At 36.4% G+C, this 24,907-nt stretch overlaps 1 protein-coding gene across 1 annotated transcript in view; it reads right to left on the bottom strand.

The window, feature by feature from the left end:
- LOC132499746 (nesprin-1-like) overlaps positions 1-24,907 on the bottom strand; it is a 102,552-nt gene that overhangs the window by 30,847 nt on the left and 46,798 nt on the right. The window contains exons 6-13 of the mRNA XM_060114312.1: positions 23,019-23,215; positions 20,325-20,434; positions 16,728-16,778; positions 12,830-12,937; positions 9,554-9,691; positions 8,108-8,272; positions 969-1,081; positions 257-425 (exon numbers count right to left, since the gene is read on the bottom strand). Coding sequence (XP_059970295.1) covers positions 257-425; positions 969-1,081; positions 8,108-8,272; positions 9,554-9,691; positions 12,830-12,937; positions 16,728-16,778; positions 20,325-20,434; positions 23,019-23,215 — 1,051 coding nt within the window. The remainder of the gene's footprint in view (positions 1-256; positions 426-968; positions 1,082-8,107; positions 8,273-9,553; positions 9,692-12,829; positions 12,938-16,727; positions 16,779-20,324; positions 20,435-23,018; positions 23,216-24,907) is intronic.

Raw genomic sequence — 24,907 nt, 5'->3', positions numbered from 1 at the left:
CTTTTTTAAAGCAATAAAGCCAATCACAATGGTTCAATATGATTACTGCAGCAAAACCTTTCATATCTCCAAAGAATATAGGTATATATTTCAGATTGTTGTGAAAAGCTCACAAACTTACATCAAACCCATTTAACACACTGGTACCTTAATGTTTAAATTCAAGATAAAAATCACAGTGCCCAATAAACTAGAAGATATTAGATACTAAAGCCAGGTGTCCTCTGACCTCTCCGTCAGCGCCAGGGAGACTTACCATGTAGTTCTGCAGAAGCAGCTCCACTGAGCCTCTCCTCCCATACTTGATGATCCAAGACTTCAGCTTTGACTCTGCAAGAACCAGCAGTGAGAGCAGACGGTACTTTAATTCTAGAAATTCCATTTTCATTAAGTGTAGCTCTGATGTGGAGGAAACAAAATGAAACCTAGAAACAAAACACAGAGAATTTATAGGATGTAACTAATAGTAACAGAACGGGGCTTACTTAACCTGTTACATGTGAATATTAAATAAAATGCAGGCACAAGGTCTTCTAAACTCTGGCTGATCAATCACTCAGGAGATCTGGTTCTGTTTCTAGCTCTGGGTTTAAAGGCAAATCACAATTGATGGAAGTCTTTGATTTAGTTCTTTCCCCTGCCAAGAGAGCTCTCGTCTGTTTCTTTTATAAGCTGTTTTTGCAATATTACATAATGTTCCTTACAGTACTGAATAAAAATACAGCCTCTGAAGAAACCATTTCTGTGATTTCCAGGCTGTGGGTACACGCAGGTTTACTCTTTTCAACTAATAATATACTAGAATATTGGCATTCTTAACATACATTACGGGAACTCAATTTTTATGTACCAAATGTAAGCACCTCATTAAAAAAAAAAAGTCAATTCCTTGAAAGAAAAGAAATGGGAAAAAAAGCATCCACCGAGCCTTTTAAAGACACTTCATTTAAAACCGGACGTTCTCTTACCTCTCAGCCATGTCCTCTAATTGATCAGGTGGTACTGGGATCCCGTTAACAGACCTGGTTCGGTAGATTTCATGGAATGCTCTTTTGTGGGCATCTGTGTTTTGAAGCAGATCCTAAGATACAGTTTTAAAAAAAAAATGAGGAAACATGTTCACAGGAGGCTAAGAAGCATAATTTTCAGCTTGCATGGATGAGGCAGTGTATTCAACAACTTGATGATGCTTCCATAGCCACACGCAGCTTGGTGCCGGTCACAGGCTTTTACATTGTACAGGAGCCTGGGTGCTTGTCCATAGGCCCTGTGCTAGAGCCGTAGCTAATAATTATGGCATCTTTTAAACACACATGACACTTGCACAGCAATGCATTCAGACATTTTAAAGGCACATGGTCCAAAGGGAAATGTAGTCAGTGTTATAAACAATGATTGTTAGTGTTTTTCTCTTTCCCTGATTTTGAATCTATTGATTTTTCAAAGCTTAAAACTAAGCACAACTAGTTTAACCCTTTAATGGTCAAAATAAAAATATTAAATTCTCTACGGTTATTCTATTTTGAGTGCATGCAGGGTACCATAAAGTGATGTTTGCTTGCCATCTTAAAGTAAGTCAATTACATTACAACATATTATGAAAATACCCTTGTGGTTAGGAGATTTCAATCAAGCACAGGGAATGTCCCATAGATACCACAGTGGGAAGAGTAAATGTGATGTTTTATAAAGATTCTTTTCAGATTGTATAGAACTCCACAAATTCTAATAATTTATTTAGATTTGTTTTCTGGGTTTTTCACTGTCAAAAGACATATTTATACAAAGACTTACATGCACTTCACAATTCCTACCCAATTTCTCACACAGAAGCAAAGAAAGAGAAAGGTGAAAGTAGATTCATGCCATATTTTCTAGAGCTTAGGTTGTTTCTCAATAGCAGAGTAAATAGCCAACAGTTTGTCACTCACTGAAAAATAAGATATATTAGCCCACCAGAATGACACATTAAAACTAACAGTTTCTCTCACACTAAGATTTAGTAGATTAATTGGAGAAAACAGAAGCAAAAACCAGCCTAAATCGTAAGAGATACACTTGATGGAAGGGTACACATGAAGGCTTTCATACATAAATTAAGATGTGAAAGTCATATGTGTTTGTTTAATTCGGGGACATTAGTTTTTACATTGTAGAAAAAAATCCAGGACCAAACTATTTCTATCCTGATATATATTTGCTATTGCCACCTTTTGACCTGCTTTGAGTCTGTAGGTAACCGCACAGAAATTCACAAGTCCCCTGCTCCCAGAGGGAGGGAACTACAGGCATCTCAGAGCTGATTACAGAGGCCAGAGGACTGTCCTAGAGCATCTACTGCCTGTGAGTATTTGAGTCATTCTCTGCCTCCTCCTTAACATCCAGACACATTTCTGTGGCTTTTATCTTGACTGAAACTCCCCCAAATGACTGCAGGGCAAACTGAGAGCCACCACCACTCCCAGCTCTGATTTGTTATGTGTGACCGTATGTTAATGTATCGGTGGGGGTTTGTGACTATACCGGGATACCCAAATGTCCAGGTGCCTCCCAAGAAGCTTTCCCTATTGTAGTTTTCTGTATCTAGTTAATCAAAAAAATCTTGACAAGAAATCAAAACCAACAAAAACATTTTCACACATATGACAAAAGAACTACAACTGGCGTGATGTCACTGGGTCCTCTGAAAGGCCGTCTCACTACAAAATAGCTGGATGCTGAGCACAGCATATGACTTTAATTCACTGGTGAGCTCACAGGAAGTAAGTGAAACCTTTTAGGGCTCCCACTCTCAGTATAACATGACCCCAAACTGGATCATGGTCCTGTGAGCAAAAACAGATTGAAAAAGCTGATTGTCCTGGGCAAACATCTAAACCACTGTGGCAGGAGATGGAGTCTTGCAACTTGAATAAGGTGAGAAACACTGAAACTGAGACCCCCTACGTTTAGCCAGAACCCTCAAAGAGGGCTGATGTGGGCTTGGTAGACAGCAAATGAAAAAGGAGGAAAGCAAAGGTCACCAAACACAGGAGACAAGCTATCATGAGTGAGAATCAGCAGAAACAACACATTCATGGTGTTAGAAAAATGTAAGTAATTTAATACTTGACAACAACAGTTTGCAGGTTAGAAGAGTATGACCTGGTTAAAGTGTTCTTAATTCCTTATATTGATCAAGAGGAGGTTAAGACATTGATTAACTTTCAATTTCATTAAGTATCTATATGGTATAATTTCAAGGACAATCACACTACACAACTAGAGTTTATAACTTCAAACCAGTTCGAGGGAAAACATGGAGTAAGAAAAATGAGCAAGTGAATAAACAAACAAAAACCCCTCAATCAACTTATAAATAGGAAGAATGTAGAAAAAAGAAAAAGTAGGGCAAATAGAAACAGAGTCAAATGGTAGAAACAAATTCAAGTATATTAATAATTATAAATAAATCCAAATGGAATATATATTTACTCATCAATAGGCAGAGATTGTCAGATCAGACAAATCTAACAGAACCATCTGCTTTTTAAAAGAGATACTCCTAAACATTAAGAACAAGGATAGGTTGAAATTAATGGAATGGAAAACAACATGCCAGGCAAATACTACTCAAAGAAGGCTGGTATGAGTGCCTCAGTACCAGGCAAAATAGATTCCTGAACAGAGGTCATTAGAAGTTAGTAATTGCTTAGTGATGAAATTTTCAATTTACTAGAAGACACATTAATTCTGAACTTGTACATATGTAGTAAGCCTCAAAATATATAAAGACAAAGCTCATAGAACCAGGGGGATAAACTGAGAAACCCACATGGCTGTGGGAGTTATCAACATACCTTTCCCAGTGATTGAGAGAAAGCAAAGGAAGCCATTGGAACAGCAGATTGGGGGTGAGGGAGGGCAGAGGAGGGAAAGGGCTGCAGATCTGTGGGCCTCATAGGCCTTTCAAAGAATTTTTTGGTGTTTCTTTTGAGTAGATGGAAGCCAGTGGGGAGTTGTGAACAGAGGGGTAAAATGAACTGAATTGCATATTAAAAGGATCATTATGGCCATGCTACTGAAAATACTCTCTCCTTGATACACTACTTCCCTTGGCTTTTAAGAAAACACAGTAGCTGGATCCCCTCCTACCTCGCTGATTGCTTTTTCTCACTCTGGTTTATCTTTTCTTTTCTTTTTTTTTTTTTTTTTGCTGGTTCATCTTCTACTCTCTAATCTGTTAATACTGGATTCCCTCAGGGCTCAGTGCTTGATGCTTTCTCTGTCTACACGTCCTTCTTTAATTTCAGTCTCAGAGCTTTAAACATCCCTTTATATATTCAGAGTCATCCTCAATGACTCAATATTTATCCCCCTCCTTCCTCTTAGCTCCTACTGCCCACTCCACACATCCACTTGGATGTGAAAAAGTCTCATACTTACCCTGCCCCTGACTGACCTCCATCTTTCTTCCCAAACCTGTTTCATTGTCTCTCCATCTCAACTGATGGAAACTCCATTTTCCCAATTGCTTGGTTGAAAAATCACAGTGTCATTTATGACTCCCCTTCCTTCACAATCCATATCTAATGCTAAAAATTCTCTTTGCTCTGCTCTCAAAATATACTCAGAATCTGACCACTTCTCAACATCTCTACAGCTATGACCTTTGCTCAAGCCATTCTACCTGGATCATTGAAATTGGTTCTCTGGCTCCTACCCTCTATCACCAATCCAGCCTTATCATCACACAGCAGCCAGAGTGATGCTGTTAAAAGAGTGATACTGCCATTCCTCTGGTAAGAAAGTAGATGGAAAAAGATTATTAGGATACAGCAGAGAAAATGAACAATGTCAAAAGTGTAATTAAGGAAAGTGAGAAGGTGCAAAGAAACAATAGTGGGGACAAATGGAGGCTTAACTATAGGCACAGAAAAGATTATAAGAAAATAGATAGAAGAGCATTTTGAATAATTTTGTGACAATAATTTTGAAAATGTAGTCAAATGAACAAATTCTCAGAAAGTATGATCAGCATGATTGACCTGATTAAAAGTTGAAAATCTGAATATTTCTAAAATCATTTTTAGAGGCTGGGGGCACAAGAGTGAAAAACAAACAATAATTCCTTGGCCTTATGGAGGTGACATTACAGTGTAGGAAATCAAGCAATAAATAAGGTAAGTAATTAAATTAGCAGTTGAGATGAAGATAAATGCTAAAGAGAAAAATTGAATAGGCAAGGGGAAAGGGAAGTTGTACTTTCAAAGGGGTGGCCAAGAAAGGATTGACTAACAGCTGACCTTTCAATAAAGGCCCAAAGGAGATGAGGAAGAATGTATTGGGAATATCACTGGAGAATGTTTCAGGCCAAGGGACAAGAAAATTCCAGAATGATGGCAAGGGCAAAGGCCTTCAGGTGGGAATGTGCTTGCATGTTTGAGATTATCTTTTCAGTGAGGTTTCACTGACCTCCCTACTTAAAATTGCAACACCACCTAATACTCCCTGTCCTTTTACCTTCTAATATAAAATTTATTTATTTATTATGTTTATTATTTCTTAACTGCCTCCTCCTATAAGAAGGCAAGTTACATTAGGGTAGGGATTTTGTCTATTTTGCTTATGGGTTTATCACAAATGCCTGTAATGCCACTTTACACATAGAAAGAGCTCAATAAATATTTGTTGAAAGAGAAAGAAAGATCCTTTTAGGACCATTTGGTCCTGTCCAAAATGACCATAAAACATCTGGCTCATGCCAAAAGGTCCTTGATAATTGGTCATGTTTGGCTCTGTCTGAAATGTCCACGGAGATATTTGGTCTATAGCAAAAGGTTCTTGATATTGGCCCTGTCCAAAACCATTTGGCATGGACCAAATATGCTCATGGACATTTTGGACCAAATGTCGGCTAACTGGAAAGACTGGAAAGGCATAGCCAGGGGAATAGAAAGAAAATTAGGGAACCAAATGAAGAAAGTCTTTCAAAGATGAATAACTATCTAAAATGCTTCTAATAAGTGAGGTAAAATGAGGACTGAGAATTGGCCATTGACTGAGGAACAAAAAGAACCTCCTGAACCTGACATGGATAGCAGGGCAAGGAAAAACGTGATTGGAATGGGTTCTAGAAAGAATGGGAGAAGAGAACTATGAAGCTAAAATAAGATCTAAGACAATTCTTTCAAAGAGCTTCACTGTAAAAGGAAGGAAAAAAAAAGGACAGTAGCTGAAAAGGGAGGTAGGGTTAAGAAAGAGGCTTTTTAAAGATGAGAATAATAATGGTATATTTTATGTGGGTGGGAAAAATCCAGCAGAGAGAGAGAGAAAAAAAAATAAAGAAGCAAAGAACTACGGGAATTATCTTTTGGAAAAGAGCAGGGAGGATGGGATCCAGTGCCCATGTGGAGGGGCTGGCCTTAGCTCAAAGCACAGATGGTTCATCCATAGTAACAGAAGAGGAGACGGAGTATTCAGGCACAAATGCTTGTAGGTGGGTTGATGTGGTCGTGGGAGCTTGCGGAAATTCTTTTTTGATTGCTTCTATTTTCTCAGAGAAATAGGAAGCAGTGTCATCAGCTAAGAGTAAGGATGAGGGAGGAGGTGTGGAAGGTTTAAGGAGACAAGTTATAAAATAGTTGCCCCAGAAATGCAGAGGGAATAGAGTCCAAAAATGCCTTTGGAGTGCCAGGAAGCATTAAGGACCCACTTGGGTTAGTCATCGTGCCTGGGGGTGTGTTCTTCTCCAGCCACAGTCAACTGCCTGAGTGTGGGCAGGAGCCAGGCAGAGAATTGGCTTTAACCAGGGTTATGTTCAACCAGGAGTGCAGGACAAAGTGAGACCTGGTTGTCTGTTTATTTTCCACATACAGAGTAAATCCCCTTCATGACACAATAAATGAGGTGCACAAATTCAACTGCACAAAGTGCAGGGTTGCATCAATGAGACAACGAAGAACAGCATTTTGAGCTAGGTCTGTACTATCACAAAACGCAGAGGAAGTGTATTAGAACTTACGCTGGGCACAACAAACCATGCAATGAGCTAAACAGAGTCACAAATGACTAAGAGACCAGCCAGGCCTAATCCCACCCCTTTCTAAGGCCACTATTAACCCCCTACCCGGACCCCACTCCTTTAGCATCAGGACACGACAACCAGTGAGTTGGTTTGCCTTCCTTTGAGAATGGAGGCAGGAATGAGGGCTGGAGCCTATGGCCAATCACGTTATTATGTAAATTCACACTGTCTTTTGCCTTATCTTTTCAAAGATAACAAATAGCAAGAGAAATAACAAAGGTGACTGCAGATAAAAGAACATCACAGAGCTATTAGAAAATACCTCAGGTAATGAGTCTACTGGAATTGTCGTTAACAAGTACAGAAAAGGGAAGTGCAGATCAGAGAACTTCTAAGAGGGTGCAACATCTATGAACCAGTATGAATGGATGTCTGGGAGGCCTGATTCAGGGCAAGTTCCAGACCATACTAGTGAAACGAGGATAGTTATCAGTTAGCCATTAATAAATAATAAACTGTAACCTGTCTCCACTGATCAGGCTTGCTTTAATAAAAGCTTGCATGTTCTCTAAGGGTCACACAGCCTAAAAAATAAGATGTTGGCCAAGGTGAATTTAGGAGCTTGGAGTCAGCTGTGTCCAGTTTGAGCTCCAGCCAGTTAAGACTGGCTAGGTCCACTGACCCTCCATCTGGGCATGCATTGAGTGGTGGCCTATTGACATCAGAGGGCCCAAAACTTCACCCTATGGTCACGTGAATGCCACCATTTTCTGAACATACATCCCATGAAGAAGCCTGTGGCTTAGCTGCATCTGCACAGAACGAGTATCACCTCACCTTTTTCTTATCTCTCATTACCTTTCCCTCAGCTCCCCATGCCTCAGCCTTATCTCATAAATAATGAGATCCCCTCACCTTCAGGGAGGTGGGTCTGAGATTTGTTCTCCCATCTCCTCACTGGACTGCCCTGTGAATAAACCCTTTCTCTCCTGCAAACCTCAGTGTCTCAGCCTTTGGCTTACTGAGCAACAGGCAAACAAACCTGATTCGGTAACACACTAGAACTGTTATGCTGGAAGGTTTTCCAGCCAGAATGTTTACCTTGTGTTGCTCACGTTTCCGTTGTATTGTGTTGGCTGTTTCCTCATGAACCTGATGAATGGTTATTTCCTCTCTCAGGGCCACCTCTGCTCTATATAACCAGGCCCCTATGGTGCCCAGAGGTGCAGGAAGAGACTTATCAAGTTGTATATGCCAATCAAACAGCTGAAATACAAAAGTAGAAAGACAGTATCTTAACACAGAAGACAATTCCTAAAATTCCCCCAAATGATTTTAAAGCCTACAAAATGCTTGAGGTTAAAAATTTTGGGTTAATGTAATAAATATCAAGTAAGAAAGTATCTGTATTCTGAATCTGATGCTTTGAGAAGTTCAGAACACAGATATTTTCCTATTTGACATTTATTAAATTAACCCAAAATTATTAACTTAAATGGGGAGAAAATGACACTTAGAAGCAAGTTTTGAGGAAACTTAAAATACATCTTAGACATGGAAGGATATTATTGGGAGATCAGGCAATTTTCTTCTTATAAGGAATAGCATAAAGTGCCCACTGATTTTCAGACTGGCTTTTGCTGAAAGGGAATGGACTGGCTTTGCTGACACGCTCAAAGATGCAGCAATTATACACTTGCTGATGTGTATCCTTTAAAACCTTCTCTATGATGAAAACAGGTCCAGAAAAATCAGGGTCATCTAGACATCTCTGGAGGAAAATGAGTATTCACAATTCTTACTATAATAATATAATTCTCTAACCATCTTGTCATTTCTTCCACTTCATCCAATTCTCAAGTACTGTTTCCTAGCTTATTGCAATGAGAGGTGGGATGGGTTGGGGTGCCTGAGATCTAATCTATTCTATAATAGAGTTTAATGGGAAAAGTTAGATTATGAAAATGAAGAAAATAGGGTGAGTACAAGGCAAATATTCCCATGAGTGACAGAAGTTTCAGAGGTTTTGAAATCTTGGTCTTTAAGTCTGCAAGATATTAATATGAAAGTTACAGAGTAATTTTCCTTCAAGTTCATGACCAGATAAGAAGATAAGCTTAAACTAAAGAATATAAAAATAAATGTGAATATAGGAAGATGATTAACTGTTGATGAAATCTGATGATGGAATTTGGAGAAGCTGTTGAGGCTCCATTCCTGGGGAGTCACCTCTTCTAAACAATGCAGGATTAAACTGTGCAAAGTGAGAAGTAACCTAGGTGGTCTTTCAGGATTTCAGTGTGTCATCTGGTCAATGGTGATATCACACTTAGGGCAGGCAAAGCAGGAAAGAGTTGTTAAACAAGCACTTCCACTAACTGAAAGGAAAACTTGACAAGTGGACAAAGTCTATCCCACAGGTAAACCTTCCCACCTCAGACAGAGATAGGAGGACCTGATGTAACATCGTTTTGAAGAAAGAGATGACAGAAAATATTTTTGACTAAATTATATGAGTCTAATGAAATGAATCGTTGGAGAACTTACCCTAGAGGACACTCTATCCCAGGACTGTTTTACCAATGCTTGGTCAAGTGACAATTTACCACCTCTGTGTATTGGTTGTATCAAGTGTTCAATCTGTTTCCTTTTCATTTCATATTGAACTCTGAAGTGCTTAAATGACTAAAAGAGGAAAAACAGCAACAACATGGCAGTTAGTCAAAAAAGGCAAAAGCAAAGGAAACCACATTTCCTAAATAACAATCCTTTATATTTGGATAACATTCAATATATGTTGTTGACAATAATAATGACAGTCATGATGCTAACAGCAGCTAGCATTCATCAAGCCCGGATGATGAGCCTGGTTCCATGCTAAGTGCTTTGTACATATTATCTTCTCTGGCTCCCCATCGCCCTACAGTCTAGACAAGCCCTGTTATTACTACCAAGCCCAGAGGTGACCTGGCAAAGACAAGTAGTAGAGTTAGGACTAAAGCCTAGGATTTCTCATTCCTAGTTAAGTAAACTACAAGCCACTCCCTGCTCATCAGGAAATAATAATCAACAGGAGTATAAATCTATATTAATAATCAAAATAGTTGTGTTCCTTTAAAGCACCAAATAATTAACAAATAGAAATTGCACATATCAAAATAGTACAGAATTAACAATATCTTAATTTGTGTTTAAGTTAAGTGTATAAAGAGGTTTACTTTAGGGGACATCACTTAGGTAATAATCCTTTGCTTTAATTTTATGGTGTTAAAATATTAAGTAGTATATCTTTCTTTTGTCACAGTATGGTTAACATAAATTTGTAATATGTAGATTTAACTGTAAGTCTAATACTAACCTCAGAAAGTAGTGATTTTAATGAAAGTCCTACATTTTATGTTCAATTAACACATCCTAAAATATGTCTCAAAGTCCAAATATGAATTGAAAATGCCACTCAATGTGCAATTATATTAAAGAACATGAGAATAGCCCTGCAGAATCTAACAGGTAACATTTGAAAGAATTTCTTAAGTCGCTGAGTAAACAAACATGTAAATTCACATAACGAACACTTGGGGGAGATGGTGAATAAATATTTTCCCACAAACTTTACCTTCCATTCCCTCTAACTTAATGTAATTTTAAAATGCCAAAACATAAAATCAGTCTTCAATTTTGTTCTACAGAATTCTATATAGGGAAAAACTGGAAAATACACTATTAATTGATAAGTAGAAACAGAAGATTTTGATTACATAATAAACACATAAATGAAAGAAAACATTCCCTCTGCTGTCTAACCCTATTTTAAGAGACTTGTGATCATCTTTGGCCTGAAAGGAATGTTTCTGATTTATACTTTTCTAATCCTTTGTTTTCATCTTATAAATTAGCATCTGTATAACCGGTAACTTTATAACTTGGAATTTATTTATTTATTTTTTTGCGGTACGCGGGCCTCTCACTGTTGTGGCCTCTCCTGTTGCAGAGCACAGGCTCCGGATGCACAAGCTCAGCGGCCATGGCTCATGGGCCCACCCGCTCCGCGGCATGTGAGATCTTCCCGGACCGGGGCACGAACCCGTGTCCCCTGCATCGGCAGGTGGACTCTCAACCACTGCGCCACCAGGGAAGCCCCTGGAATTTATTTTTTGATAATTTATGCTAAGACTAAAACTCGCTAATGGACTAAATAAGTACATTCACTCTGTTCTTGCATTATAGTCTCAATTAACTGATTTAATCATTTTAATGGAGCTCCTCCCAGAAAATTATCTTTTTTGGGGAAAAAATTACATTGTGTTTCACAGCAAAAAGTACAAACATATAATCACATACGGAATGTATTGCATTGCCAAGTCCATCAAATATAATACTGATGGCATCATCAATCTGAATTCAGGCACGCTTTACAGAGAGGATTATATAAAATCACACACTAACTCTAACGGCTAAATCTTTTATCATCTGCCACTTCGCATCTCTTATATCACGCACACCTTTTTTTGTAGCAAAAATGATCAAAACATAATGTAGATTAGAATATACTGTAGTTTTGCTACTAAAATGCAATGATATTTTAAGTAGGAGAAATGTCAATGCTACACAGAGTTAAGTCACAATTTAATGGAAAAATCTCTTGAAGTGGAAATTGGAAGCTGAAATACAATTAATGATAGTGTAATGAGACTGGAAGAAAGAAGAACCACCACAGCAATAACACTGGCCGCAATGTGAATGCAATAGTGTTGAAGGAGGCAGGTGGCAGGAGAAACTGATCTCATTAATGGGCCCACTCCAAATAGTCATGTTGCAATTTTTTATTTGATTCCGTTTATTCTATAGTAATTTTCAACATGGCACTGAAGTCATTTTTTGGTGGAATTTTTTTATTAGGTAACATCTGTAAGATCATGAGTTGTACAAAAACAGCGATTAAATGTGTGTGTTTTGGGTCATCTACAAGACTCTGAGTTCTCAGAAAGTCATGAAGCCTCAGAACTCTATATAGTGCAGATACGTACGATTTAAAACTACCAACTCCATCTCTGGGTGTACACCCAAAGGAAATGAAAACAGGATATTGAAGAGATATATGCACTCCATGTTTATTGCAGCATTATCACAATAGCCAAGATATGGAAACAACCTAAGTGCCCATTAGTGGATGAATGGGTAAAGATGATGTGGTGTATATATACACAGAATGTTATTCAGCCACGAGGAAGAAGGACCTCCTGCCATTTGTGACAATGTGGATGAAACTTGAGGACATTATACTAAGTGAGATAAAGCAGACAGAGAAATAGAAACACTATATAATATCACTTATACATGGAATCTAAAAAAGTCAAACTCATAAAAACAGAGTGCAAAATGGTGGTTATCAGGGGGCTGGGGGTAGAGGGGAATAGGACGGATATTTAAGTATATATAAGTAAATAAGTCCTAGATGTCAAATCCACAGTACAGTGAATATAGACAACAATACTGTATTATAATCATCAAACTTGCTAAGACAGTAGAACTTAAGCATCTCAACCACTAAAAAGAAATGATAATTATGTAACATGATAGAGGTGCTAATTACTGCTACAATGGCAATCACATCACAATATATAAATGTATTAAATTTTAAAAACTACCTATATATATAGAAATACAATTATTAAATTATATGTAAACAAAATAATGTATATTATTTCTTTAAAGACATTTCTCATTAATATCATTTGAAAGATTAAACAGATTAAATGACAAATATGAATCTTACTCATGAAAGGCTTTTAAAAAAATTGAAATCTGTTTTCCATACATTACCTGATATTTATCCTGCAAATTTGATTCTGTCATCTGTGCCCTTGTCAAATCTCTTTCAAATTGTTCTATCCAAGCTTTTGTTTCCTTCAAAATTAGCCTGTCTTCTCTCTAGAAACCAGCAGACATTACAATTGTATTAGTATCTGTGCATTTACTTAATTGCTGATTAATACTTGACTGATCCTAGAATACACTGAATATTTAATAAGTTCTAAATGTCTCTGAAAATTTTTCTTTCTCCCTGCCCTCACCTCTTTTGGAGAATAAGGAACAAAAATTAATTCTAAAAAAAAATCCTAATTATTGTGCTGAATACTGAAATTACCTACCTCCATTGTTCTTCTCAAGAAACATTTATTTAATTAAGAAAATGTGCTTAAGAAGAAATATGAAAGTACAAAAATACTCAGAAAAAGGAATGGCTGGAATGGGAGTAGAAACAGTCCTGTGGCTGCTTCTTAACCCAAGGCCATTGGTAACAGAAGACTGTTCTGGATCAGATTAATTTTGACTGAATTCGAGGAACTACAGTCACAGTAATATTGGATTACTAGTGTATACTATTTTTAAAAACCTTATCCACTAGTGTAACATAAACTCTATGAGGACAGAAAGCACATTTATCTTGTTCAGTATGGTATTCCCAGAATCCAGCAACATGGAACCTATCAGATAATTTATCAAATTATCTGTTGAATGAATGCATACAAGCTACCACTCACATCTCAAAAATGAAAAAAAAGTTGGACAGTTACATACTTGCTTCCACAAATAATAGGAGTCATTCTAGCATTGATTTAGTGAAAATATCCTAAATTTTCATCGAGACTTCTTATCTGGTAAGAAGGCCAAAGTAATCACAAACATATTTAACATGAGTTTTTGGCACTTACAAATAGCTTTCCACTACAGCATCTCATCTGATGGTCACAGCCCTGTGGCCCAGATGAAATGACTGTCTGCTGACAGGTGAAGTGGCACAGAAGAAAGAATTCTGGCTATGGAGGCAGGTAAAGCTGGTTTCAAATTCTTGTTCTGACATGTGTTAGCTCTGTGAGTTTGGGCACAATATTTTTTTTTTCTTTTTTGAATCCTGTACTTCAGTTTTTTCATCTTTCTTTATATTCCATCTAGGCCTGAAGTTAAGGATCTATCAACACAATAGACTTTATGCCAATACTGGAATAAAAAATTAGAAGTAACTAATTTCATATCAAATGTTGAGTTAATTTTTATCTCATGCTTCATGAAGCATGAGTTTATGTATATATAAATATGCTATAAAATGTATAATGTGTATGTTTGAGTGAGCGTGAGAGAAAGAAAGAAAGAAAAGTAGTGAGAAGGCTGACAGTTCAGCTGCTTGACATTTAGATGGTCTCTATAGGCAAATAGTCGCCTGTGCCTTTGAGTGCATGTGAAAGTCACCGATTGAAAAAAAGCCCAGTGCAGAGGTTGGCACACATGCTATCATGATCTGTGTCCTCTCTCACTTCTTGGTGTTACAAAGACAACCCTTTTCTGCCTGGAACAATTTCCCCTGGATAATGCCTTGCTCAGATCTCAGCTCAGGCACACTCTTCTCCGGAAAGTTTTTTCTGACTCACAAGTCTCAGTTGTGAGTTTCTCTTCCACCAGTGGTCCTCAAAAGTTAGTGGACACTAGAATCACCTGGAGGGCTCATGAAAAAGATTATTGGTCACCACCCTCAGGCTTTCTGGCTCAGTCTATCTAGTGGAGGCTGAGAATGTGTATTTCTAACAAGTTTTCAGGTGAATCTGATGCTGCCTGCTGGTCTAGAGACCACATTTTGATAACATTTTTCTATAATCTTGTAACAACCTGATATTCCCCCAGTAATATTCAAATATTCAAATATTCCCCCAAAATGCACTGTATTTTTTTGGAGGAAAAATTAAGTCTTATTTATTTTTAAAACCAAACCACTAGGAAAATATATCACAGTCTTGCAACAGCAAACAGGCTGTATTATCATTTCAAGTAATAAGTTGGTAAAAACACAGCAAGGTCCTTAATAAAATGATAAGGTGCCAGAACTATGGCAAGAACAATGCATGTCGCGAAAGTGGTGCAACCACTTTGGGTCGCACCAAAGGTGGTGAGCCAGAGGGGCATGGCAGTGCCCAATGCACTGGTGCACTTGATGCATGGACGCCTGGCTGTCCTCACAACAGCCGGCGCTGCACCGGAACATGAGGCCCTGCATCTTCCAGATGTTGTCTCTCTCCACACTCTACATCATTTAGTCCACCGTCTCCTGTACCCGGAGCTGCTGTGCTGCACCAGGGCGACCCCGTACTGCTCCATCCCGCACCGGCGTCCACATGGACTCCCGCACACGAGCCCGCCCCCGCGCTGTATTTTATTGTCCACTATTTGTCTCTTTTTCCCCCCTGCATTCCAAACCCCTTATGTATCTTCCCTTCTCCAGCCTAACACAGTGTCTGGAACCTGGTATCAACAAATAATTGTGAATGTCTGATTGATTGGTAACATAGTTAATTAGAGAAAGATATGGAACAGAAGCCCAAGACTCCAAAGCCTCAGCTCTTCCCATGATGTCTCTTTTGAATGAAGAGGTGAACGGGGTCATGGCACATGTTTTATTATCGGTTGAAGCACTAACGACATATAAGCTCAGAGGAACTCAATGCTCTTGGTCTACCTCCAAGGGACCTGAGGTCAATGTGATCACTAAGTGAGGCCCACCGAAGTGAGTATGGGACTTCACTGTGAACCTCCGAAGACAGGCTCATCATCACCTTTTCTTCACCAATTGAAATTATTTCACAGAGTCATCTGAGAGAAAAGGATTATGTTCTTAAAAATAGCTTTATTAGAGTACATTCAGTAAATGATTTTTCTAGTGGTGGGGAAGTGCAATAAGATTAAAAAGGATGTAGCTATTTACACACTCAACATTCTCCTTTTTAAGAGGAAAGTGAAGTACAAAATAATATTTAAGTTCCCAAAACCCATTTAGTGTAGTGGCTTTTCTTCAATTGGTAACTTTCACATGTATTGAAAGACATAGGCGACTATTTGCCTACAGAGACTATCTGAATGCCAAGCAGCTAAAGTGTCAGCATTCTCACTACTTCTCTTTCTTTCTCTCTCTCACGCTCACTCAAACATACACATTATACGTTTTATAGCATATTTATATATACATAAACTCATGCTTCATGAAACATGAGATAAAATTTAACTCAACATTTGATATGAAATTAATTACTTCTAACTTTTTATTCCCATGTTGGCATAAAGTCTATTGTGTTGTTAGAGCCTTAACTTCAGGCCTAGATGGAATATAAAGAAAGATGAAACAACTGAAGTAGAGGATAACTTGGATATGGGAAAAAATTCTTAATCATTAATTCCACAAATATTTTTTTGAGCACTCAACATGTGCCGTGAACTTTACTAAACCATACAACCCAACATTGCACAGAAGAGATGTGATGAAACTCAGGATTACAAACTAATTGAACACTTACCTTTTTCAATTATTTCCTGCTTAATATTTTAAAGTACAAAAATAAATCTTTAACTTTATTTTAATTTTCCACGTCACATATAAAGAAATTGTAGTTATTTTAATTTTTCCTTTTATTAGTGTTATTAAGTATTATTAAAAAGAAATTAATGTCATCTTATATTTAAAGATTAGTGAGGAAGTCCATGGGAGTGGCTTAGACTGTAACTTTTAATAACACATATGTCATTTGTTCTACTAGAAAGGAAAAGGAAATAACAGAATTAAGGTGTTAAAATAAATGTGTACATAAAGACAAATACATGCAAAAGAATGGCTGACAAGCTACAGAATGCAGAATGTTTGAAAGAGGTCACTAATTCAAGATTACTTAAATCTTACCTTAAGAATTTGGATAGAATTTGCAAAAGATGGGAAACCTGGAAGTATTTCCTAACAATATGAAAAAATAATATATAGAAAAATCATATAAATCATGGAAAAAATTATATAGGGAACAAGAAATATGCCGAGGCATCTGTCTATAAATAAATAGACAATAATTTTAAGGGTATAATTATTTTAAGATGTTTTAACAACGTTTGAAAGTATCAAAATATTTGAATCAAATAAGGCAGTGTAGTATTGTAGCATTTGATGTTTTTGTTTTAATTTGTAATAGTCATATGTGGCTATATATATACATTATACATACGTCTTGAAGTAGTAAACATTTTGAAAGGAGAACAATGTAAAAAAAGGTATATGGATTCATAGTTTTCTCTATAAATACTGTCATAATATGCACCTCTGTATTCCTATACAATTAAGACTGTGCTGTGCTTCTGAAAGCAGTCAGTAAAAATTGTTGCAGTGGGGGAAGGAATGAGTGAACAAATAACTGAACGTTTAATAGATGAGAGAGATAAGCCAACATGCCTATTTTATTTATTTACAATTGTGTGCTAATTATCCAATTAGGGAAAAAGTTCCTTTATCAGTTTTTTTTTTTTTGCGGTATGCGGGCCTCTCGCTGTTGTGGCCTCTCCCATTGCGGAGCACAGGCTCCGGACGCGCAGGCTCAGCGGCCATGGCTCACGGGCCCAGCCGCTCCGCGGCATATGGGATCCTCCCAGACCGGGGCACGAACCCGTATCCCCTGCATCGGCAGGCGGACTCTTAACCACTGCGCCACCAGGGAGGCCCCCTTTATCAGTTTTAATGGATGAAGTAAGAAAGGCATAGCAATGTCTATTTCCAATAAAATTCGATTTAAAATAGTATCTATGTAATATCTAATTTAAATAAATTCATAAAACAGAAATGAAAATCAAATACACCAAAAAATGAAAGCCTGATAGACATGTTGATGCCAATATTTTTTAAAAAATGAATTAAAAGAACCATTTAATAAAACCTGAGTAGACAAATAATGAGGATTTCTAGGTGATGACACCAACCCTAATATGTAGTGTATAAAATCTTAAAGGTTCATTAGACAGAATTAGATGGTCATTTAGCTGCATTAAAAAAAACATAAGCCCTACATCATAAAAAAATTAAAAAATTCTTTTTATTCTGCTCAAAATATTCATTTTTAGATGCTCATACCCTACATTACAAACGTCTCATTAAAAAAAAGGGTAAAGCTTATTTTCTAAAAGAAAAATCAGAATTTATCTTCTAGAGAATGAGATTAGTTTCTTAATAATAAAGTTCTTTAGTACAGTATATTAGCAAGTTTAAAGCAGGAGTGTGCTTCAAATCTCTGAGGATTTTTGCATTAAATCCTTGCTCTTGAGCATTAATGTAAGTATCTCCTTTTATTTCTCAGACCTTACCAGCCACCATGTTTACTCATCTGGAGAGATGACTAATGTCAGAGAAATTAAGAGTACAAGCTTAGAAATCAGCTCAGAAGTAAATCCAATTGGGTAACATAAGATCTTGAGATATGATAATCAGGTGGAAAGCTGATATTCTCTATGCCGTATGAAGTAAGTCTAATACACCTCCTTACAGAGTTTCTTATTCACAGAGCACTGTCCATGCCCAGTTATATTCTCAAAACCCAGAAAACCCCAAATGAATCCCAAGCACATGACTCAGTCCACACTGGAATTTGCACAGTCTTTCGCTTTCAGCAGTGCTCCTTAGGAACATTATTTTTCTAACTATAGAATAAGTCACTCTGGTGATCAACATTTGTGCCTGAAGCCTGGCAAGGAACAACAAAAAAAAAGGTTTCTTGAAACCATAGTTTTTTTTTTTTTTGAAACCATAGTTTTTTAAATAACTAACACAGTTCTATCAAATGCCACCTTAACTTCATCAAGTGACCTAGGAAACACCAGTTACCGCTGTTTTGCTTAATTCTTTTACGAAGATTTCTACTAGTGCAAAATCTTTTCCTACTTGAAAACTTTGGTTTATGTTCCCCTGACCTTTTCCTTCCTTAGATCCATTTCTAAGACACACAGTGCACTTTGTTTTTTGTTTTTCTTGTTTCTCTTCATTATAATCTCAAACCTCTCTGAAAACTCTAGTTGAGACCTCAACAGTAAAGACAGAGAGATTGTTTTGAACATGTCCTGAAAATTCCATTTATAATTTTTCCCTGATGTCATTCTGCCTAATAATTAATTTTAAATTCAGTAGTAAATCCATGTCCCTCTAAAAAAAAAACCCCAAACCCACCCAAAAAAACCCAAACCAAAACAACAACAACACAAAACTAAATCAAAACTAAACAATACTATAGTACTTTTAAAAAATAGGAGAATAATATCTATTGTTGTTCAAAACAGAATGTAGGCATTCTGGTGTGCTGGCTGGACTGTAAAATGGGAGATCTTTCTACAGGAGGATTTGTAAAAAAATCATTTCAAAAGCATTAAAAATCCATATGCCCTTTAGTCTAGGAATTTCTCTTCTAAGAAAGAACTGTAAAACAATGCTTATTACAAAGTTGTTCATAGAAGTATTTTTTTATAACAGCAAAAAATAAGAAATTTTCAACAATTAATATTGGGTAAATAAATTACTGTACATCTATACGATGTTCTAGAAAGAATGGCATGAGAAGGGTTTTGTATGATGTTAACAGAAAACAGAAAATTATAAAATTGTATGTATACTACAATTCTATCAATATTTTTGTTAAAATATTTTATGTGTCTACACACATGGAACACACCAAAGTATTAATTATTTTAGAATAGGTTCTCTGCAGAAGGTCAAGTACAGGTAATTTTCTTTTTCTTTTTTTCCCAACTTTTGTTTTTGTTTATTTATGACAACAAATATATATCACTTGAGCAGTATGAAAAATGTAAATGTTATTTAAACTACTGAGAGGCTGAGAATCTAAACACAGTGAATAATTAGAACTTTCATAAGTTTGCCTTACTTACATATGTTTGCAATGAATAGCAACTTATAAATCTAAAAGTCAAAATTATATTTTATCAGACTGAACAGGAGAAGGGAACTCAGGATCTAAATGCATAAATAATATGATGGATATAAAATTAATTCAATCGTCAAATTGCTACAATAAAGTTTCCTGACACTGCTATCTTTACTTTATTCTACTCTACTATTTTATTTCATTTCATTTCATTTCATTTTATTTGCCATGCCGTGCTGTTTGGGAGATCTTGGTTCCCCGACCAGAGATTGAACCTGTGCCCTCGGCAATGAAAGTGTGGAGTCCCAACCACTGCACCACCAGGGAATTCCCTATCTTTCCTAGATATTAATCCCTCACTATTATATGTTCAGTATTTATTATTAATAATGCTTTCTCTGCTATATCCAACATAAAAATCAGAGAAATCTTTCCCTCTAATCTCCTCCCCAATTGGTGATATCAGTCTTTACTCAGTTGCTCTCATATTAAAATGCATTCCAGTTTAATTTTTTGAAAACAGCATATTAAAAATCCAAGTCACTACCATTGAGTGTATTATCAGCACTCAAAGAAAAACAAACACTCACATCATTCTCTTGCCCATCAGTGCCTGTACTGTGAACGTCAGGATAATGTGTCAGAAACTGGGCTACGTAGGTCATAATAGACTTCTCATCTGGTTTATCCACATCAACATCTGGAAAAATCAAAGCCAAATGTGAATAAATTAATTAGAATTAAAAAGATTTTAATAATACAAACTTTGAAATCTAAAGAATATACCAAAAGACACTGTCCTAAATGCAAAAGAAAAATAGAATACTATTTAGACATGGTGAAAGGAAAACCCAGTTTAGTCTGGATAATCCATGGGGGAAATTTTATTACTCAGAAAGATGACATATTTTAACCAAGAGCCTTTAGGAAAATAGTACGTGTCATTTAAATAATCTCTACACTCATCAGAAATATGAGATATATATAGTTATTCCTACATTCTGTCTAGTTACTAAAATACAAATAATATGTACATTTCAGAATTGGGGTAGATGAGTAGTAAAACATGCTAACAGATGTGGCACTGAATGACAAGTGACTACATAGTCTGTATACTACATATGGCCAAATATCAATTTATTTTAGAAAAGAGAGAGATGACTTATGTCTAAGTCCTTACGCAGCTTCTCCATTGTGGAGCCTTCCGTCTAAGTCACTGTACTTTGAAAAATCAAGTACTCTTTGAGTGAAACAGAGCCTGAAAAGATCTCAACCACTGTCATTTTAAAGTATATAGATGTTTACCTAATTAAATCAGTAAAAATCAAGCAAAGATATTTATATGAATTTAGTAATTATAGAATCAGGGTAAGACTGGATACATAAAAACTGTTGAATGTTTTCAACAAGTCTTAAATATCCCATTTAAAGGCAATGGAATAAGGGGTTACATTTGGAGATTAGAAATACAATATCTGCACCAATAGAGGAAAAAAAACAGAACAAACAAAAACCATGAAAATCAAAATATAAAACTGCCCTAATATTTTGCATTGTTTCTTGTGATTTGAAATATAATTTCTAGGGACCATCAATGTAGGATTTAAGAAGTGGAAAACTCTTAAAAGACTTAAAGATAATGTATTCTGGAGTTCACGAGATGACTCAGAGGTGATTTTAGAAATGATAAGATCACTGATGTGGAGAATGCATGTGAAGAGTAAAACTTTCATGAAGAGTGAAAGTGGAAAGAAAAACAACATTTAATATATGACTTAATATAGTATATGTTTTTAAATACACGTGGGACTAAATCATAAAACAATTGTTATAATAGATATTGGTCTATTTAATCTGTATTCCTAAGAGTTTATATGTTCATGTTGGCTAAAAACTTTTGGGAAGTGGAAGTTCTCATTACGAAAATAATCACTTTATATGTGGGATAGCGTTGCATTTGGGCAAACTCAATTTCTGATGATCGAAGAAAATATTAAGATCCTCTAGTCTGGTGGATATGAAAGAACCATTCATATCCTCCTCCTATCCTACTCTAGGGAGAAATTTCAGCTCTGATGCATTCTCTGAAGTGAGGGCTGTGATATTTGTGTGTCTTTCCCCTTGAGCTGAGTAGTGTCCTGGATACTATTGGCTTTTTGTGTGTGTGTGTGAAGACACAAGGTGGAAAGTCCTTGGCTCCCCTAGTGAGACTGGAGTGGGGGCAGGCACCACAGGTCCCTAAAATGTCAAGGGATCTCCATGCTGGCTGTCATCTCAGAGGGAGCCAAGCAGGTAGACACTGTTTTAGAGCTAGAAATGTTCATTCTGAAATCTCATCTTTAAAAATAACTTGCAGAACTTCCCTGGTGGTTCAGTGGTAAAGAATCCACCTTCCAATGCTGGGGACGCAGGTTTGATCCCCGGTTGGGGAACTAAAATCCCACATGCGGCAGGGCAACTAAGCCTGTGCTGCAGCTACTGAGCTCTCACGCCCTGAAGCCCTTGTGCCACAACTAGAGAGAAGCCCATGTGCCACAATGAAGACCCGATGCAGCCAAAAAATAAAAAAATAAAAAAATAAAATATTTAAAAAAAACTTGCTTTCACTGTATTTACATTTTTGTATTCATTAATGGAAAGTTCCATAATTATCAAGCCAAATAAGAAATTATCTGGGACTTTTGGAAAATTCACTTTGACCCTTTTATTTCAATTTAACAAACAACTAGAAGTTTATTAAAGGCATCAAAATTGCCTTTTAAAGGCTTGACAGAGTTAACTCCATTTCCAGAAAGTCTTAAAATTCACAGCCTTACCAAAAAGTTGCCAAGAAATTCTAGTGAAAGATATTAGGTCAATCACTTGGGTAGTTTGACCGATTGACACCTAAATACTGGATAGTTATCAACATTTCTAAGTTTCTAATGACTAACACTTTAAAGATACGCTCTGAGATTACTAACAATTTTTTACTCTTCTGGATTCTGTGACACTCATCCTCCTCGCAGTACACTCACTTGTAAAACTTTCATTCCATCCTTAGGTACATTGAGTAAGTACATTTCCCCTGGCTGGTACCACCCATGTCAGGGGCTGTTAGGAGCAACACAGCTATATTTTGCTCCCGTGTATAGTGGCAAATATTTTTCCAAAAGAAAACTGATGCAGGAAGATACAATTCCTTCCCACTTTTCAAAGTTTTCTGACCTCTCGGAATATCTGGGTTTAAGACATATAACCCTACTGAGCAGAGGGATACAAGAGCCAGCAGTCGCTCAACATGCCTTCGGGATCCAGGAGTCTCGGGATTCCCAGCTCCGTTTCAGCAATAGTGAAAGCCTCCTCCAGGTTTTCCCGGTTAGATCTTCCTTTCACCTTCTCCAAGTCCACTAGTTCCGGTTGAATAGCATGGATGACTGAATGAAAGGCCACTCCACTTCTCCAACTCCGCCCGAAGTCTTTTACTTCTATTCCACTCTGCCTTTAAAAAAAATAATGATAATGTCACTTTCTAAACAGGTAATGCACACTTCCTCAAAGACTCAATCCAATCCCCCTCGGCAATGGATGATGTGCAGTTAGCTATACCGGTATACTGGTTTTGAGAAAAAATAAGCGAAGCAAAATTTTTAATGGATACCAAGATAAGGTGCAGAAATTCTGGTTTCATACTTAAAGAGTTTTCTAAATTCGAGTTTTCAGTAATTGAAAGGCTCAACGGAAAGCACATTTTTAAAGGAAACCAATAGAGAGAAAAAACACCTGACAAAATAAAAAAAGGGAACATTTTAAAAACACTGGAACTGGTAATAATTCACCATTGTGTATTTGTTTGAAGAAGTCTCTAACACATTTCTAATGATAATGACAAGCAGCCTGTGTTGTACATGCACAGATGATAACAGACAAATATAATGTGGCTGAATTATATCAAATGCTGTAGAATGAACAAAATGCAAATGGTTGTGATCATGTCTCTAAATTAGTCACAAAAAACCCTATACTCCACATAAGTACAGACAAGATTAATTTACCCTACCATCAAACTGTTTGAGCAAATTGTTTTTTAAACTTTTTTTTAGAATTGGCTTGAGGGCAATGTGCTGGTGGCAAATCGTTGCTCTTTCATGAATTTACTTCAAAGCCAGATATGATCACTAAGAAGTGATTCAAATTGGTAGCAATATTTTGGTGTTGAAAACAGAAGTGAGGCAAGCTCACAATGAATAATTTTTCTCTACATGTAACTTATCAACCATAAAGACAGTTTCAAAAAGAGTTGCAAAGATGTCTTTGAACAACATTTTTTGATTAAGTCTAGAGCCTTTAAAGGTGATCAATAAATTAGGTAACATTCAGTAGATAAATATTCTGGTAGTTTCTTTTTAGAAAATTAGTCTCATTACAGTTGTTTCTAAATAAAGCAGAAATAACATCACTCAATTCTTCTTTTCTACTATATTCTCAAAATTTCCACAAACTGTAAGAGACAGTATATATTACTGATACCATGATTAATATAAAAAGTTGGTAAATGCCTTTACATTTTATCTCTGCAAACTTTAAGTTTCACTTCAAATCATGTTTTACCAATGTACACTGAGTTTGCATAAAATATATTGTGCTACAAATAACATCCTTGGACTTAATCACTGACTTCTTAAATAAATATTTTAAAAACGATTTTGTAAGATTGCAGCAACATCTCTTAGTTCTTTTAGAGTTTCTGTCTCTGGTGGTACAGATATAATTTTTTCAGCCAATGCCTGACACACTGGCAAATATCCACCCAGGTTAAGCAGCATGTTCTTTTTATCTATTAATTTGTACATTTGCCTCTGGCTTCATCTTTCTTTTCTTCCTATATTTTGCCATTGCCCACAGTTCCCCGTTTTAAAATGTTTTTGTATTCACAGTCTCTTTATGCCACCTCAAATTATTCTTTTTAATTTTTTTTACATTTTTTAATTTTTATTTTTTTTGAATTTTATTTAATTTATTTTTTTATACAGGAGGTTCTTATTAGTTATCTATTTTATACATATTAGTGTATATATATCAAATTACATTTTAACAAATTGAGTTCTGGTTCAAGATGGCAGAGTAGAAGGACGTGCTCTCACTCCCTCTTGTGAGAACACCAGAATCACAAATAACTGCTGAACAATCATTG

Source organism: Mesoplodon densirostris, chromosome 12, assembly GCF_025265405.1.
Source record: "Mesoplodon densirostris isolate mMesDen1 chromosome 12, mMesDen1 primary haplotype, whole genome shotgun sequence".
Lineage (NCBI taxonomy): Eukaryota > Metazoa > Chordata > Mammalia > Artiodactyla > Ziphiidae > Mesoplodon > Mesoplodon densirostris.
This window is presented reverse-complemented; position numbering and strand designations above follow the sequence as displayed.